The following is a 16,854-nucleotide window of genomic DNA, read 5'->3' on the forward strand; positions in this document are numbered from 1 at the left end:
CACCCTAGCTTCCATGACCTCTGGTCCCATTTTCTCATCTTTAGGTTCTCTGTCCTTCACTGCTTGATTTCCAATGTCTTAGGAACCAGAAAATCAATCATCTGTCTTGTCAGATATTTCAGGGGGAGGTAAACTTAGCTCCTGTTACTCATGGTGGCTGGAATTATAAAAATGAGAAGACAAGTTCATTGAGCTTGTCTGTATCACACACATGCACGTAGAGGATTGCTCACCCCAGAGCCAAGGGCTCTCCGTGAGGCGGCCGTCCGCATGTCATTGTCGTGCATGTGATGCTCATATCTGCCTGTCCAGTTAGTCCTCTCCCCTATCCTCTTGGTGAATGTCCTCAGCCATACTCATCTTCAGTGCTCAGATGTCTAGGAATGACATGCTCAATGTGCCAAATGCCAAATGCCTTACCTTCCTAGATTAATGGGTACTATCCATTCTGCCCGGCAATGTTAGAAGGCAAGAAACTGGATCATTCTTTCCTCTTGACCTTCAGGCTTTGAATACACTAGATCAGACCTATAGTTACACCTGGCTTTCCTTCCACTGCCCCCCCCATGTGTTTCTGTTTTCCTTTTTGGTGTCATATAAGGCCTCTGGTCATGGTGTTTCAGCCCCATTCTAATCAAAGAAAATCTCTTCTCAGAATATTCACCTTATATAATATCTGCCTTATCTGTCTACCAAGTAAGGACACATTCTCAGGTGCTAGGAGTTGGGATGGGATTTATCTCTTGAGAAGGACACAAGTCATCTCATGGTGCCCCCTAATATCTCTAAACAAGAGGCTAGGGCAGCTTTCTCAGGAAGGATCAGAGAACAGGAAGATCAAGCTCTGTGGTAAGAAGGATAATGTTGGCCCTCACGGGCTGTCACAGGATTCCTCAGGCAGGAATATTCTTGGCAAGCCCATCACACCCTAAGATCCTTCCTTCCACCCTTTGTCTCTGAGAACTTAACACACACCTGCAGGAAGACATCACCCCAAAGCAAACCTTTCTTCAAGTCACGTGCTTCATAAAGAGTCCCTAAAGCTTTGAGGAGCCCAGCAGGACTTTGGATGTGAGGTGCTGTGCTCGGTAAACCCTGGTCACCTCGTAGCCTTTCACTTTCCACTGGCTGTCACCTCCTGAGAAATTCCTGGGAAAACCGTTTTAAGTAAGCTCATGTTTTATAATTTGAAAAAAATTGTCTAGATTTTATGATCAGACGTAAGAATAATTAATTCAGTTTCTAAGAATAAAAGTCATGGTTTTTTTCATGTTGATCATATGTACTACTCCCCCCAAAATTAACTCTCTTTTCTTTAACCAGTAGTAGGGCTTGAACTCAGGGCCTGGGCACTATTCTTTAGCTTTGTCACTCAAGGCTGGCACCCTGCCACATGAGCCATAACTCCACATCTGGCTTTTTTTTAAGTGATTTATTGGAGATAAGAGCAACTAGATGTGAGCCACCAGTGTCTGGCTGAAGAAACTCCTGGAAGCAACCAAGGACAGGTGTTGGGTTATCAGCTCCCTCCAGATTCAAACATTATTAACCCCCCCGGCAAGTGCAGCCTGAGGCTTTGGGAAGGCAGAGGGTCAGTCAACTGAGGGACAACACAGGCTGGTGATGTCAGCCTGACCCTGTGTTTCTGCTTCCCAGGGACAGAACCACCCTGTCCTCACTCTCATCTCTTCTTGTTTGTTTCCAGGATGCCTCCTCCACTGGACTCATCCCCACAGTCATTCCTCGATCTGCTGCAGTGGCTGGAGACCAGGTCACATCTCCCAAAGTCCAGCTGCCCCTCAACGTGTAAGCTGCCCCTTGTCTTGTGTGTGTCAGAGTCCCATACCTCCTATGCTGTCTGCGTGTTAGCACTTACATGTGTGGTTTCCATTGGCTTTTTTTTAGTTGGCTACTCTCTGGTCAGTGTAGCTAAGTGCATCTCATGATGCTGCCTGAAAGGTAATAGAACAGACAAAAGCTTAGCAAGGCCTTTTAGCACCATCATCTCCAACACAGTCATGGTAAGTGAGGGAAATTCAGAATCGTTGACAATGCAGGCACTGGTTATAGCGTGAAGTCTGGAGTGCCACAGAGACCCTTGTTGTCTGGGCTGCCCCAAGGAAGGATGGGAGTGGCTGAAACAATGAGCAGCCTTGCAGTAGGGGTAGCAACTTGGTTGCTGATGGCTCAGAAGTAGTGAGTATTCACCCATACTAAGCACTATCCCAGGGAAGGCCAGCTGCACACCAGCCCCAAATATAACCACATGAATCACTGCTAGGAAGTGAACACTTATCTTGTTTAGGAAATCTGCTCTGCTAAATTACAGCTCTTAAGAAACGTGCAGTTTAAAAATTTCCCATTTCAATAGCATTCTGAAGAATGAGTTGTCCTTCTGCTCTTTCATTTGGCTGATGAGTTCAGTTCCTTAAAAGGGAGGCTTTAAGGCGGAGAGGATAAGTTTGGCAAACAAAGGATAAGAAAGTTTCATCCACTAGGGCAGGTCAGAGGGCTCTGCAGTTGCAGAGCCTCTATTTCTTAAGCAGAAAACAAAACAAAATCTGTCTTTGGGAAAAGCAGTTTGCTAAGTTCAGAAGGCTCCTTAGAAGCAGCTCAGCTATGCTGGCACTCTCTTACCTAGTTCCACACACCACTTACATGTTAGCATTTATGTCAGATAGGGAAGTCCTACACACCTCCTTTTACTTGGCCACCCTCCTGTGGCTAACCGATTTAATAAAAGAAATTTGGGGATTATCTGGTTTTTAACTAGCTTCCTGAGGGGGAACATAGATTAAGGAGTTATATTCTCAATATCTTTAGGTGAAAATCCAACCACCAGATAGCTGGTGTACATCTGTAGGTATAACCATCCTTAGATTCAACCCATGGATGGAATACATTTGTGAAAATGCTACAAATTTCCTAAAGACTTAATGTACCATTTGCTATGTCTATTTGCACTATGTCTAATTGACATGCACACAGTGATACTCAGGCATTGTGTCAGGGGTGAGCAGTCATCTAGAGATGACGTAAGTATACAGGAACAGATATGCTTATGTGCAATTACTGCGCACTTACCGTATCGTTCTAAACAAGAGGCTGCCATCTGTGGATTCTGGTATCTTGGGGGTTCTGGAGCCAGCCCCCCTCAGATACCAAGTAACAGCTATCAAGTCCTAGATCTGAGCTGTCCATGCTTCTGGACTGCTTCTGTGGCTTCATTCCAAGCCCAGGTAAGAGGGAGTGATAGGCTGGCCCCTCTAAAATCAAAACAAAACTGGATACAGAGCCCCATCCTCAAAAAAGGAGTCCTACCCTCATAAGAATGTCCTTGATGCAATTCTCCAAATATGAGGCAAGGTACAGGCCAGGGTAACAAGACTCTGTTTATTTGGGGGTCCCTACAACTACTTGAATGCCTGCACACAGGCTCTGAATAACTACCTGCCCCCTTCCTGGATCTGGAAGGCTCCAGCTTTTACTACTTAGGCCAGCCACCAGAGAAAGTTGCTCTGTCTGACAGTTGTGAATTCTCTGAATATATTCTAAAATCCTCATCTGTGGATACATATCTGTAAGGACTTTGGCTCAGGGAACAAGGGAACCTCTTCTTCCCCAAATCCTTCTGCTATGGAGACAAGACCCCTTCACCTTCTCCTCTCTCCCTCGTTCCTATGATATGGCTGTCTCTATTAAACTTGAGATCTTGTTCATGATTCATTTATGTGGCAGAGAGAGAAACTGACATAGCATGTGATTGTATCTTTCTTAGTGACTGTAGTCCAAGTAGGGGTGAGGGTGAGCCTTCAGGTGGGGCAGTGGTGGTCCGAGCCACAGATAACTCATGATGGGCACAGTGAGTTTAGCGTGCACACTCTGTGGCTGTCTACCGGCAGCAGGCATGTACCTGGAAATACACAAAGCAGCAATCTGCACTTAGTGTGTACATTCCATGGCTATTTACTGAGCAGTAGACACATGCCTGGAAATGACATACCCAGTGCAGCAATTTACAAGGTCTACTTTGCAAGCATAGCCATTTAAAAAAATCACATCTATATGTTAGGTCTAGGGAACAATCAGATTGACCTCCTCAACTTATCAAGAAGTGGAATAGCTTGTCCACACATGGATCCACTGGTTCCAAGAGTCTAGTAGTTGCACGGTACAGTAGCTGTTGCTTGAGACAAGAGCACAACTGTTTCTTATCTAACTGGTCTTCCCAAAACAGTCTCTGGGAATCATGCTTAAAACAGAACTTCAACTGTCTTTACAAAGCAAGTGCAACAACTGCGGCAGGGTGTCTTCCAGTGATGGCTGTGGGATTCCACATGAGGGTCCAGTCAAGGCTAGTGTGGAGTAATGGAACAACTCCATAATCCTCAACCACAATCCCCATGTGCCTTGAAACTTGAGCCCGGGCAGTGACAAAGCCTGGTCTTCTCTTGGATGGTGACAGACTGTTGCCCTTTACCCTTCTTCTAGTGTCCATTAATGGTTTTCATGGCATATGGGAAGGATCGAAGCTCATATCTCAGTGCATGAAGTCATTGTTCCTCCGAAGAGACAAAACACTGCCCCAGTCTATCCCTGTGAACTCCTAGTTTGCTAGAAATCTCTCTATCTCTGGCTGAGTTGCCTTTCATGATTTGGGAGATATGAATGGCCCATGCTGGAGGCCACACTCATGTCAGAGTTGTTGAGAACATCTTAAGACTGAGGAAAAGCATGGTGAACAAGGCAGCCTAATGTAGGAGGATTCGATTCTTGCCTCCTCTTCTCCATGGACCTCTTTAGTGCTCCTGGACAGGAGTGAAAGGCCAAAGAGCAGTGGGAACTCCAGCTGGCTGAGCAGCACTATTTGGGACAGGGAAGGAAGTGGTAGACCACCAAGATGTACCCCCCTTAGGACTCCCAGTTGTGAAAGGAGTCTCCTTTGAGCAATACTGACCAACAGGGCCTCTAGTGAGAAGAATAGCCAAGCCTCAGATCAACAAATCAGGGCTGACCTGTGACTTGCCTGGGGCCAAGTATAGGGTACATTGGCATCCCTTCCCCCGAGCGCCCCACCAGGACCTCATAGCATCCCTGTGTACCAGGGACAGCCCTTGGCTATCAGTTTCTTATTCCTAAGACTGAACCCCAGCTTGCTGAGGGAGAAGGAAACTTCCACAGTCACAGAGGTGCACTTGATCACCTAATACATTTCCTACTGTAGGTGGTCCTCCAGATGTCCCCTGGAAACCCCAAGGAAGTAAGAGGAAAAAGAAGTTGGCCTGCAGAGCAGAGAAAAGAAACCCTAGGGAACAGCATCCAGCAATGCTGGGTAGAGACTAGGCCCCTGAATCCCTGGTCCACGTGGGTCACATACAGTGTGCTCCATGTACTGAGAGGAGCCCACCTCAAAAGCTATCCTTTCTCTCATGGCTGTGCTGACATTTGTCTCAATGGCCAAGGGTCATTGTGGTCTCCCTCATTCTGGCTTGTTGAGAAAGGACTAGTGATCGGGTCATGCCCAACTTGAGAATGGGCATCCAACTCTAAGCTGGGCATTTCTTTGCCTCAGCCATCTGTTCACAGTGGTACCTTTTCTACTTGTCACCTGGCTTTGTGCCAGTTAGAGCGCAGTGAACAGCCCAGCTCTTCTCAATGCACTGAGGAAATTGCGCTCTGTTAAGGCCTGTGTTGAGCTTCCAATGCCTTCTGAAACAAGTGGAGACTAGAAGCCAGGAGGACAGAGACCAAACCAGCAATGGAGTACTCAGCTTTCCCCATGCCCGACCCTGGGTTCATGTGCCCAGTGAGGAACAGTATGGCATACTGAGCCCTGGGGATGCCAAAGGACACTCTCATGTACAGGCCTGGCAGAGCAGGCAGGGGAAGGCCTGGGTGGGAAGGGTAAGTACAGAGGATGCTGCTACAGCCTGTCACCCAGACCCTGGAAGTGATTAGTATAGAAGGGGCCTACTGCTAGCAGATGGAGAGGGGTTGGGGCCATTCTCTGGGTACCGATCAGTTTCCTGGAACAGGAGGTAGCTGTCTTCAGGCTTCTGCGAAATGAGTCGCCCAGAGAAAGGCTAGACCCAGTAGTGTCAGAGATGGGACGAACACCCAGACATACCTGGGGATAGTAACAGTAAACAGCATCACTTAGCATCTCCATTCCTCGGCTGCGAATTCACATTCCACATTCAAAAAAAGAAAAGAAAAGAAAAAAAAAAAAGGACGTGTGAGCAGATGTGATAAATGCTCTGTCATTTGATGCATTTGACAGGCTGTGGTCCTGAAGTAGCCATCAAATAACTGAAGGTTAATTACCTTCTGGGAGTGAATTGGCTATCCGTTGGCAGTATTTTAGGATACATACATCATTTAATGGGGAAGCGACTATGTGCTTACTTCTCAGCATAAAAGCAGTAATTCCATCTTCCCCTGCCAAACTAAAAATAAAGATCCTCTGTGTTCATGTCATTTTAAGACCTTTTCACTCAAAAAAGATTCTTCCAAAAATTACATTTTTACTTTAAATGAACACAGACACGGTTCCTGATACAATAATAAAGGCAGAAAAATGGAAAACTGAAAGACAAGTGTAAGGATGTCAGCTCGGCACCCACTTCCCTCATGTTGGTTGGCCCAGAAGCTGCTGAGAGACACGTAATTTCGAGTTTCAAAAGATAGATTTGGATTTTCTGCTACATTAAGCCTCTTCACACAAGACGTCAAGCTTCTTAGCAGTTGAAAGTCTAGGGGATTTTGTTTGTTCGGTGCTCCGTGATACAGATAGTCCTCCTGTGCTAATGTCCCACAGAGAGGGCCGCGTGGCCCCACTTTCTTAAAGCATGACCACCAGTTGACTTTCCCAAAGGCCTTTTTCTTTTTTAATCAGGCTACAGTTCAGAGCTGTGCCCCAACCACAAGGCCTCAGGTGTGGTGGGAAAGAGAGAAACTGGGCACAGCACGATATCTGCTAGCTGGCAGACACACGGGCTAATTCAAGCTCTACATGAGTCCTAACAGTTAGGGGGAGTGAGGCTGGAAGAGACTTGAAAATTCACCCGTGTTCCTGTGTGTTTGGAGGCAGGGACAGCTCTGTGGCTCAGAAGCTGTCAGTACTTCCCAGAGATGTGGCTGGGGGCTGTGAAAGGCTGGCCGTCCTGCTGAGTGATGGCCAGAGGGGAGGCTCATCTCGGGAGCAGGGTCCCGGTGCCTGCCCACTCACTCTTGAGTGCAGGTCTACAAGGCCCACTGTGCAGAGATGTGTCCTGCTGATTGCACCAAGGCCTTGGTGCTCTTGGCCTTTCTATCTTTATTTCAAGTTTCCTCTGTCTGATGAACACTCTCCCTTCTGGTCTCAATACTCCATGCTTGCCTACTAGGTGTACATTGTTGAATGCAATGAAGGCTATTTCCACCTTAAAAATCCTTCTCTGGCCAGTGTCAGTGGCTCACACTTGTAATCTTAGCTACTCAGGAGACTGAGATCTGAGAATTGCAGTTCAAAGTCAGCCGAGGCAAGAAAGCCCATGAGACTATTTCAAATTAGCTACCAAAAAGCCAAAAATGGAGGTATGTCTCAAGTGGTAGAGTGCCCTACCTTAAGCAAAAAAGCCAAGGGACAGAGTCGAGAATTTGAGTTCAAGCCCTGGTACCTGACACGCGTGTGTGTGTGTGCGCACATGCACACACACACACACACACCCCAATACCAGGGTGCCTATTTTTACTTTTCTTTCAATAAATACTTATTGGGAGTCTACCATGTGCCTGGACTGAGGAGACAGCATGGAACTGTCAGTTAAATTCACCTCCTGGAGCACAAAGTGTGTGGGGGAAGGGAAGAGAGCAACAGATAGCCAGATAGCAGTGTGAGGGTACCAGGGTAAGAAGCTCTGGGATACTCAGGTAATACCTTGGAGCAATGCCTCCCTGAGCAGGGCTTGCTGCTCCTTTTTCTCCAGGAGGCCTCTGCACCCCACTTGGCCTCTTTTAGAAGATAGACATGGACACACGTCATGCTGCATGCTTGCTAGAAGAAGTCCTCTCTCCCAAGAGCACGCAACTGCTCGTTTGAGCCTCCCAGGAGCATGGCAAAAAAGGCTAAGGGATGAGAGAGGAAAGGAGGGAATTGAAAGTCCTTCAGAAGGCTGTCCTACCTTGAGATTGCTGTGTGTGGAAGGAATCATTTGGAAATAAACATAATAAAGTAGTAGTCCAGCAAAGCCCACTGAGAACCCTGCCGGTTATTGGCCTCTCTGCAGGTGGATTTGGTGACGTTCACTTACTGTATGTTTGTTCTGTGATACGTTCTATGACTTCAGCTGCACAACAACACAGGAACTGGCCTAACAGGATGCCCACAGGGCGCCGATCCAAGACAACAGATTGTGTTCCATGCAGGGGTGTCTCCCAGCCAGTGGCGGTCAGGGTAATGGGACTGGGCTTAGATTTAACCCCAGTCTCAGCAGAGCACAGGCTGTGGGGCCCCAGCTCAATTTTGTACCAGGAAGTTGCTCTCCAAGTCCTGTTTAACAGGCCAAGTGTCCTAGGCCTTACTCTCTACAGGAGGCTGGTAAAACCCCCTACACCCACCACTGGGCTGCCTCCTGAACAGAGGCAGTTTGCTCCGTGTCACCAGCAGGAACACATAGTTAACCTAATGAGGTTAGGGTAGCACCACCTAGAGCCATTCTGCTCTAGCCTGAGTCAGAGACTGCTCTGACATTAGAAACAGTGAGACAGATATAAACAGGATTTATGTTTCCATTATATTTCCTTGAGAACAAGTTCACAATGTTATGTGTCATTTTTATCGGTTCCCATGATTCCAGATGTTTCTGCTCATCCTCCTTCCTCAGCCTTGACCCCAGCTCTCCTATCTGTGGGCAACCCCTGCCCCCGTCACATACAGCACGTAAGGGCTGCAGTCTTCATGTGACTTTCTGTTGCTAGCACTTCCTCTGCAGTCATTCGAAGGAAGGACTGCACCCTGGTTCTCTTATCTGTCACCTGAGTGTGCATGGACTGTTCAAATCCATAGGCCATGAGAATGAGAAGGTTCCTTTCTGAAAACCCAGGTTGCTTATCCTCTCAAGGAAGATAACAAGGAAACAATATACAAGCCACACTTCCTCCTAGGCAGTGTCCCAGGGTAGGGGGCACCGCAAACAAAGGACACAAGTTCCCACTGAAAAAGAGCAGAGGTCCTCGTGTCTATAGTATGAGGATTTTGGAAAGTGGTGGGGATTTTATTTTGAGGCAAAGAAAGCCTTACTTGTGAAAGGATCTCTTTATTTATTTCTATATTACTCCTCAGAGCCTCCTTTCTTGCTTGAACTGAGTGAACTGGGTTCCAGAGGGCCCTTGGGGAGTCCTTTGGGCTCCTCTACGCCGGAGACCCGCAGATGCCCCTAGGAGTCCATGGTCCCTGAATAGGGTCAACACACCCACAAAGCAGTTGGTCCCAGTGTGAGATCCATGGCATGACTCTCTAGAATTCACCTTTCATCTTCTATTAGCTGAAGGGCCCATCCACTTTCATGACTGAATCGTGTGAGAAAGCACGGTTATCTGATGTACTTCTGTCCATCAGTTCAGCATGGAACGGAGTACGTAGCCTCCCAAGTCCTTTGAAGTGGGATTGAAATGTGTTTCATGTAGCCAGAGGAAGTAGCCATAGACAACTATAAGGTATAATGTGTAAACTCAGGTTTTTCACCACTAAGTCTGTTTAGCCTTATTTGCAAGTAAGTCTTAAAAGAAAATTAGAACTTAAGTAATTAGTCACAATACAAATATTTCTAGGACGTATACCACCAAGGATTCCGTAATAAGGCCATCTTTTCTTTGAAAAGTTTCAGAGTTCTCTTCTAGCCCAGTTTGGCCAGTGATGGCAGGTGGAAAGCCCAGCCCAGACTAACTTAGCACATACTGGATTTCCCCAAGGCCTTCCGTAGCTCAGAGCACTAGACTATTGACATCATGAAGATCAGGAAAACAAAATCGTGAGGACCAAAGACCAAGCATCAGAACCCAGGTGTAAGGCCTCCTGTCAGGCCTTCCTTCCTTACACACCCTAGGCCTGCATAGCTCCCACCTGCTTTCCCAGTGGGCCCAGCGTGGAGTTGTAGACCCATCAGACTCACAGGTTCTACCTTCCCTCCCTCCCGCTATTTGGGTTTGCTGTAGGATTGAGTCTGGTGAAGGATGTGTGTGCTCTTTTTAAACAATCGGGCCCTACAGACATTAGCTATTGTGTGTGGGCCGGCTTCTCCGAAGTTGAACCGTGTGCCCTGCCCCCACACTGCCATGTCCTGCAAAAGGTGTCTGCTGATCTTTGTCTTCTTCTTTTGCCTACAGCTACCTGGCTCTCTATGCTTACAAACCACAGAAGAATGATGAGCTGGAGCTGCGCAAGGGGGAGATGTATCGGGTGCTGGAGAAGTGCCAGGACGGCTGGTTCAAGGGGGCATCACTGAGGACCGGGGTTTCTGGGGTCTTCCCAGGAAATTATGTGACTCCTGTCTCAAGGTGAGGACCCAGCAGCCTGGGCTAGGAGGGAACAAGGTCCCCTAATGCTGTGGGAACCCTGGAAACCATGCTGTGGAATGGAATGGATTCCTGGAAACACTTAATCCAGAGGCAGCAAGGCAACTGATCTCCCCTTGGTACATGGTTACCCCGATGAGCTGAGGTTTTTGGCTTCCCTCAGTGGGGACAAAAATGGGAGCAAAAATGGATTCAAGCAGCAGCTGAGAGGGGTCACCAGAGAGCAAGGTCTCCAGTGTGTGTGTGTCTGTGTGAGGATAGTACGTGGGCACAGGGGTATAGTATGTATGTGCTCCTATGTGAGTGAGTACATATGTGAACAGTAAGTATAGCACACATACATGTGTGGCCTATGTATAATGTATGTGCAGCAAATGTGGGGCAAGTGCATTGTGTGGTGTGAATAAAATGTTTGTATCATAGAAGTAAGCATGTGTATATGCAGTGTTCTCAGAATGTGGATACTGTGTCCGTGTATGGACATAGTGTGGGTTCACATGCATACTGTGTATGCAAATACACACCATACATTTGTATTTGTGTGTGCAACGTACATTGTCACAAAGATCTATATGTAAAACACACACGCGCATATATATATATATATATATATATATATATATCTCCACTAAGGAAAAATGATACATAGCTCCAAGTAACAGCTGTTAAGTTGGCAATTTAAAATGTGTGCTTTCTGTGTTTTAGAAGCCTATTATATAACTTCTATGAAATAGAAAAGGTAATTTTAAAAACTCAATGGAGAAGCCAAGTTCAGGGGCTCACACCTGCAGTCCTAGCTACTTGGAAAGCAGAGATCAAGAAGCTTGTGGTAGAAGACCAGCATGAACAAAAAAGTATGGGAAATAACATTCCAGGCAATAAAGAGCTGGATGTGGGGAACCGTGCCTGTCATCCCAGCTTCATAGGAAGCATATTTAGGAGGATTGCAATAGCCAGCGCAGGCACAAATGCCATTCAAAAAACAAGGACTGCAAAGAGAGCTGGAAGTGTGGCTCAAGTGATAGAGAGCCTGCCTAGCAAACACAATATCCAGTCAGGGTCGCCTGAGGCACAAATAGGGATGGTGCTGCTGCATGTACAAATAACAGAAGATATGTCCCTTGGGGTTTCTACTGTCTTGGAGGAGGACTACGTATAAATTATTCGATAATAACTGGCCTTGCACCTGTTGCCTAACTGATGCATGCCTACCTGTCTGAGTGGTTTCTGAAGGGGTGTAGAAGGACATACACTACCTACTCATGGCTTTGGGTACCAGAACATTCTTCAGCCAGGACTTCACACAGGGTGCCCAGTAGAGGCCAGGGGAGGCGTGTTCCCTGAGGCCCAGGAGGTCTACAGGAACAAGGAAGTGGTGGTGGGTGAGAGATGTTTCACTCAGGCCACTGAGGAAAGCCCCTCAATCCTAACAGCAGCCTCCCCTTTAGGGTGGGAGCTCCCCACCCGCTCCTTGAGGGAACTTGCCCAGTGCTTGCAGCCAGGACTGGCTCTTCAATGGAGACAGCTCTAGTTGGGACTTTTTAATGCTAATGTTCATGAGATTTCTCTTTCATGGAGTTGTCTTTGGAATGTTTGAAGTTCTTCATAGAGGCACCAGTTGGTCTGAGGCAGCTGACGGGGTTAAATCCAGGACCTCCTTTGCCCTTGGGTATCTCCCCTTCCCTGAACGTGCCAAGGTGGGCCTGTCTATGCTAAGGATGCGTACATCCTAGTCTAACTGCTTTTCCACCCAAGTCCCTTAGCCGGTTCAGACAAAGCCCTCCCAGACTCCTAGACTGAGGGAAACGTGAGCTATGGGCTACCTCTGGGCCATACCACTCACGCACACTGAATTTGGAATGCCTTTCTGCTTCATCCTACTACCCAGAAAGCCCCAGTGTATTCTTTAAGAGCTTTGGGGATCCTTGTTCCATGGCCCCCTCCCCATGCCATGTATCCCAAGCGGTCTGTTAGTGGCTGCTGCTCCTTATTGGTCACTTGTAGGTATGCAGAGACTGCCAGCCTCGGGGATAGCAGCCACCTCCAGGTTTGCATCCTGGATTCTTTGCACCTACTAGGTCTTCAACAAAGGCAGATTAAGTAAATCAGTGAAATTTGGTAGTTCTGATTTAAAAAAAAATTCCGCCCAGAGGATGGATTCCAGTTTTGCCAAGGACTTTGCCATGAGAAGTTCCTTCTGCTTAATGAAACTGGGACTCTGTGGATGATGTAGGCTACCTTACTTCACCCCAGCTTATGCACCTCCTAAGTTGCTCACTTTCCTCAACTCCTCAGAGCCAGGAGAAATTAGGCAGAAGTCCCTCCAGGCCTAACCCTGTAGCCCTGGGAAGTCTCTGTACCGGTGTCCTCCCCATTCTCTCAGACAGAGAATCATCAGGATCTCCTTTGGTCCATATCTCAGAAGCCCAGGTTCCCATCAGGATACACAGCTCACCATGGAACAGCAAAGCTGATTGCTTACGAAGTTTCCTTGCAGAAGTGGCAGGTTGTCCGCTCTCTATAGCTCTGCCTCTAAGGACAGGTACTTCCTCTGACTCTCTCTGTGCTTTAGGAAAATTGCTAAAACCACCCAGCAGAAATATGGCAGCCTCATAGGACACGTACCAAAGGAATAGGTGAAGGCCCTGGCCTGTGTGCAGATCCAGAACCCCCATCTGTATCTACCCCAGCCGTTCAAAACTGCCCTGTGATACTGGTAGGCTGAGGGTCTATATTGTTTAGCCATTAGCTATGTCATCAGAAAGGGTACTCGGTGGTCCTCCTCCTCCTCCTCCTCCTCCTCCTCCTCCTCCTCCTCCTCCTCTTCCTCCTCCTCCTCTTCCTCCTCCTCCTCCTCCTCCTCCCTCCCCCTGTTGCAATAGAGAGTGTGCAGGTTGGCTGGAAGGCACTTTGGCCGAACTGTTTCCAGAGGTTCCATGGACAGATGGTTACCTGCAGTCTTCCACATTATCAGTGTGGCTTTGCAAATAGAATTAGCAAATACCATCTATTAGGTTTGTAAAGACCAAATGTAAGATAGCAAAGATGATTCGCAAAACACATGGTTTGGATGGGCCTGCTGATGGAGACAAATTTCAGGGTAACTCTGAGGCTGAAGAACACAGCCAGGGAGGCTACTCTGTGCCTCCATGGTGATGACTCCTTTCCTGAGAGGCACTTCACCCCTGCAACTACCACACAAAACCCGTTCTCAGTGCTCCGTTACTCTCCCTTGATAGGAGTGATAGGCGCAATGGTACCAAGTCCCACAGAAAGCTAGCACAGGACCTGGTCCAGGAGCCGCATAAGCTAGGCGAAGCCTATCTTCTCCGGGGCTTCTTCCAGCTCCTGAGATGTGTGTGTGTGTGTGAGTGTGTGTGTGTGTGTGTACACAACCAATACTGAAGACGTGAACTAGGGCCTGGGCGCTGTCCCTTACTTTTTTGCTCAAGGCTGGTGCTCTACCATTTGAGCCATAGCTCTTCTTCTGGCTTTCTGATGGTTAATGGGAGATAAGAGTCTTATAGACTTTCCTGCCAGGCTGGCTTCAAGCCACAATCCTCAGATCTCAGCCTAAGTAGCTGGGATTATAAGTATGGGCCACCAATGTGACTCTTTAAGATCTGAGTTAGATCTTACAGGGACAAGAATGGGTTTACTCAGCTCCTAGCTAATAGAAGAGAATTGGATCCTCTAAAATATAACCCATAGAAGCTTCTTCCGAACCCATGCCCTCAGAGCCAGGGTACGGGTTGAGTGTGAATACATGTAGAGGGAAAGGGTTAAAGGCCCATTTCCACAGTGGCGGTCATCCTTTTGTGTAAAGGGAATTCATCTAAGAGCTTTGGGGTACGAGGACATCTATTTCTTGTATGAAGCTGCAGGTTCCCTGACATTCTCAAAAGAAAATGGCGTTGCCTGCGTCTTTTCTAGTGCCCAGCAAAGACGAGATGGCACCTTGGCCAGAGGAGCTGGTGTCACGTCCTCATCTCATATCAAAGGTGTCAAAAACCTTGTGAGACATGACTGGTTGAATGGAGACTGTAGCTCTGGTTCACATGCTTGATTGGGATCATTTCTCTGCTCCTTAAAGTTGTTTTGCTTGAATATTTACTCTGGGAGTTGGCTGTATTCAAGATACACGATACCTTCTGCTCAGTTTGACCTCTGGGTATCCTTCACCTAAAGAACTGCCTTAACATTATTTTAGGACTTTCCATGCCCACTTGACCTTCCTCTTTCAGATCCTGGACAAATGAGCAGGTCTTTGCCAGTGATGTGTGGCCCAAGCTGTCATCTGAGCTTTTCCCTGAACTTGATTTTGCTTGTTTCTTTAGGGTACCTGGAGGAGGAGCTGGGCCATCTCGGAACAATGTGCTCGGAGGGTCTCCCCTGGCCAAAGGGATGACCACCACCATGCAGCCTGGGGGCGGAAGTTTGAGCAGTCCGGCCACCACCACCAGGCCGGCCCTACCCCTCACTACACCTCAGGCCCACTCCCAGCACCTGGCAGCGTCTCCACCAATAGGCAGCTGCCTGCGGCACGCAGCCCAGCCCACAGCCAGCCAGACTCGGAGCACCATCCCAGCAGGTAGGGGTGCAGATTCACCGGGCCAGTACTCAACAAGGGCAGCTTCTGGGACACAAATCATGGGACACACTTTGCATTTCGGCCCTACTCTCTAGCAAGCCACAGTGGGCGGTAGGCTTGAGGGGCCTGTCATGATTACCAGGAATCATACTGGCCTTATCTTGTTAGGATATCCCGACAGCTAAAGTGATGTGGAGTCTAGGGACATTTGCACGTTCTGTGTGGCAAGGAACTGCATGGACCAGTAAGGTTGACACTAGAGCCTCTGGATGGCTGCTCCCGTAAACAGCTGTGGACCGGCCACGGGGCCATCACTTGCTACACATGTCTGGGTTTCGCCACTAGGCAGCACCTCTTAAGACAGAGTTGGTAAGGGACACAGGTGAGAGGATCCCCTTTCTAAAGTGCTCTGAGCCTAGAAAGAATGAGGATCACTGGCCCTTCAGTTTGATGGTGACATTAAACCATAGGCTTAAGAAAAATCAGTGTAACCTGGCACTGGTAGTTCGTGCCTATAATCCTAGCTACTTGGGAGTGATAAAATCTGAGAATCATGGTTCAAAATGCCAACCTAGGCTGAAAGATCCATGACAATCTTATCTCCAAATAACCACTAAAAAGTCTGAAGTGGAGCTGTGGCTCAAGTGGTAGAGCTCCAGTCCTGAGCAGCAAAGGTAAGGGACAGCATCCAAGGTATGAGTTCAAGCCGCAATACTGGCACAAAAGTAAGTAGAAAAGACACAAAGGAGAGAGAGAGAGAGAGAGAGAGAGAGAGAGAGAGAGAGACCACTTTGTTCCTAGGATGGTATGAGATGAAAAGAAATGGGTGATTGGAAAGGCATCGAGAAGGTAAACAGACCTTGCATGGAAGCTTAGCTTTATGCTAAGCAACTTAGCAACTGCTGAATCTTGACTGGCAGGGCGCTCCTGGGAGAGAGCCCTTGCAAGACCTTCCAAAACCTCAGCAAAAGCCACACGGTCACAGTGCAGTGAAAGTAACCCAGGGCAGGAAGGTATAGACCAGAATTTCCCTTCCAACTTTCTTTGCAGGAATTTCTTTCCTACTTTTTCTTTGCAGGAACAATATCTTTTGGAGAATGAGCTCTCAGTAACTCAGGCAGGATGATGAAGTGTGTGTTTGTGTGTGTGTGTGTGTGTGTGTGTGTGTGTGTGTGTGTGCGTTTGAGGCAAGAGAAGGGAATCGTTAAAAGAACAGAAGTGGGAGAGAGCAGGATTTTGCTCTCCACATACTATTCTCCTCCCCTGTCCACACTTGGCTCTTAGTGGCTCCAGGTACCCACAGTTAGTGAGCAGGCTGAGCACTATACAGGAAGAGAGAGAGGGTAGTGAGAAGAGAGATGGGGAGAGAGGGAACATCTACATAAGTCTTATCACAGTATATTATTATAATTTATATTTGATTATTAAATATAGTGGTTAATCTCACTATGCCTAATTTGTAAATTAAAATGTAAACCAAGTGTTGGGGGTGGGGCTGGCTTATGGTAAATGAAAAACCAAGTTTAGACCTGTGAGTGTTGTGTTGGCTGCTCTAGATGATCTGGAATAATTTCCTGTTGTGGGACTTACACCACACCTTAGGGACCTTGCCACCCATGCCCACACCACCCCCGCACATGGTAGAAGGCAGGACTGTATGTCCAGCCTGTCTGGTAGGTAAGAAAGAGCCACATGACCCAACTGGGGAA

General features: G+C 47.6%; 1 protein-coding gene across 3 annotated transcripts in view; it reads left to right on the top strand.

The window, feature by feature from the left end:
- Positions 1-16,854, top strand: part of Sh3rf3 (SH3 domain containing ring finger 3) — a 307,314-nt gene that overhangs the window by 246,880 nt on the left and 43,580 nt on the right. For all 3 annotated transcript variants that reach the window (XR_007211826.1, XM_048352504.1, XM_048352505.1), the window contains exons 5-7: positions 1,706-1,806; positions 10,366-10,536; positions 14,892-15,145. Coding sequence is in view for 2 of the 3 variants with exons in the window: in XM_048352504.1 (XP_048208461.1) it covers positions 1,706-1,806; positions 10,366-10,536; positions 14,892-15,145 (526 nt within the window). In the remaining variant the exon portion in view is untranslated. The remainder of the gene's footprint in view (positions 1-1,705; positions 1,807-10,365; positions 10,537-14,891; positions 15,146-16,854) is intronic.

Source organism: Perognathus longimembris, chromosome 8 (genome assembly GCF_023159225.1).
Source record: "Perognathus longimembris pacificus isolate PPM17 chromosome 8, ASM2315922v1, whole genome shotgun sequence".
NCBI classification, from domain to species: Eukaryota; Metazoa; Chordata; class Mammalia; order Rodentia; family Heteromyidae; genus Perognathus; species Perognathus longimembris.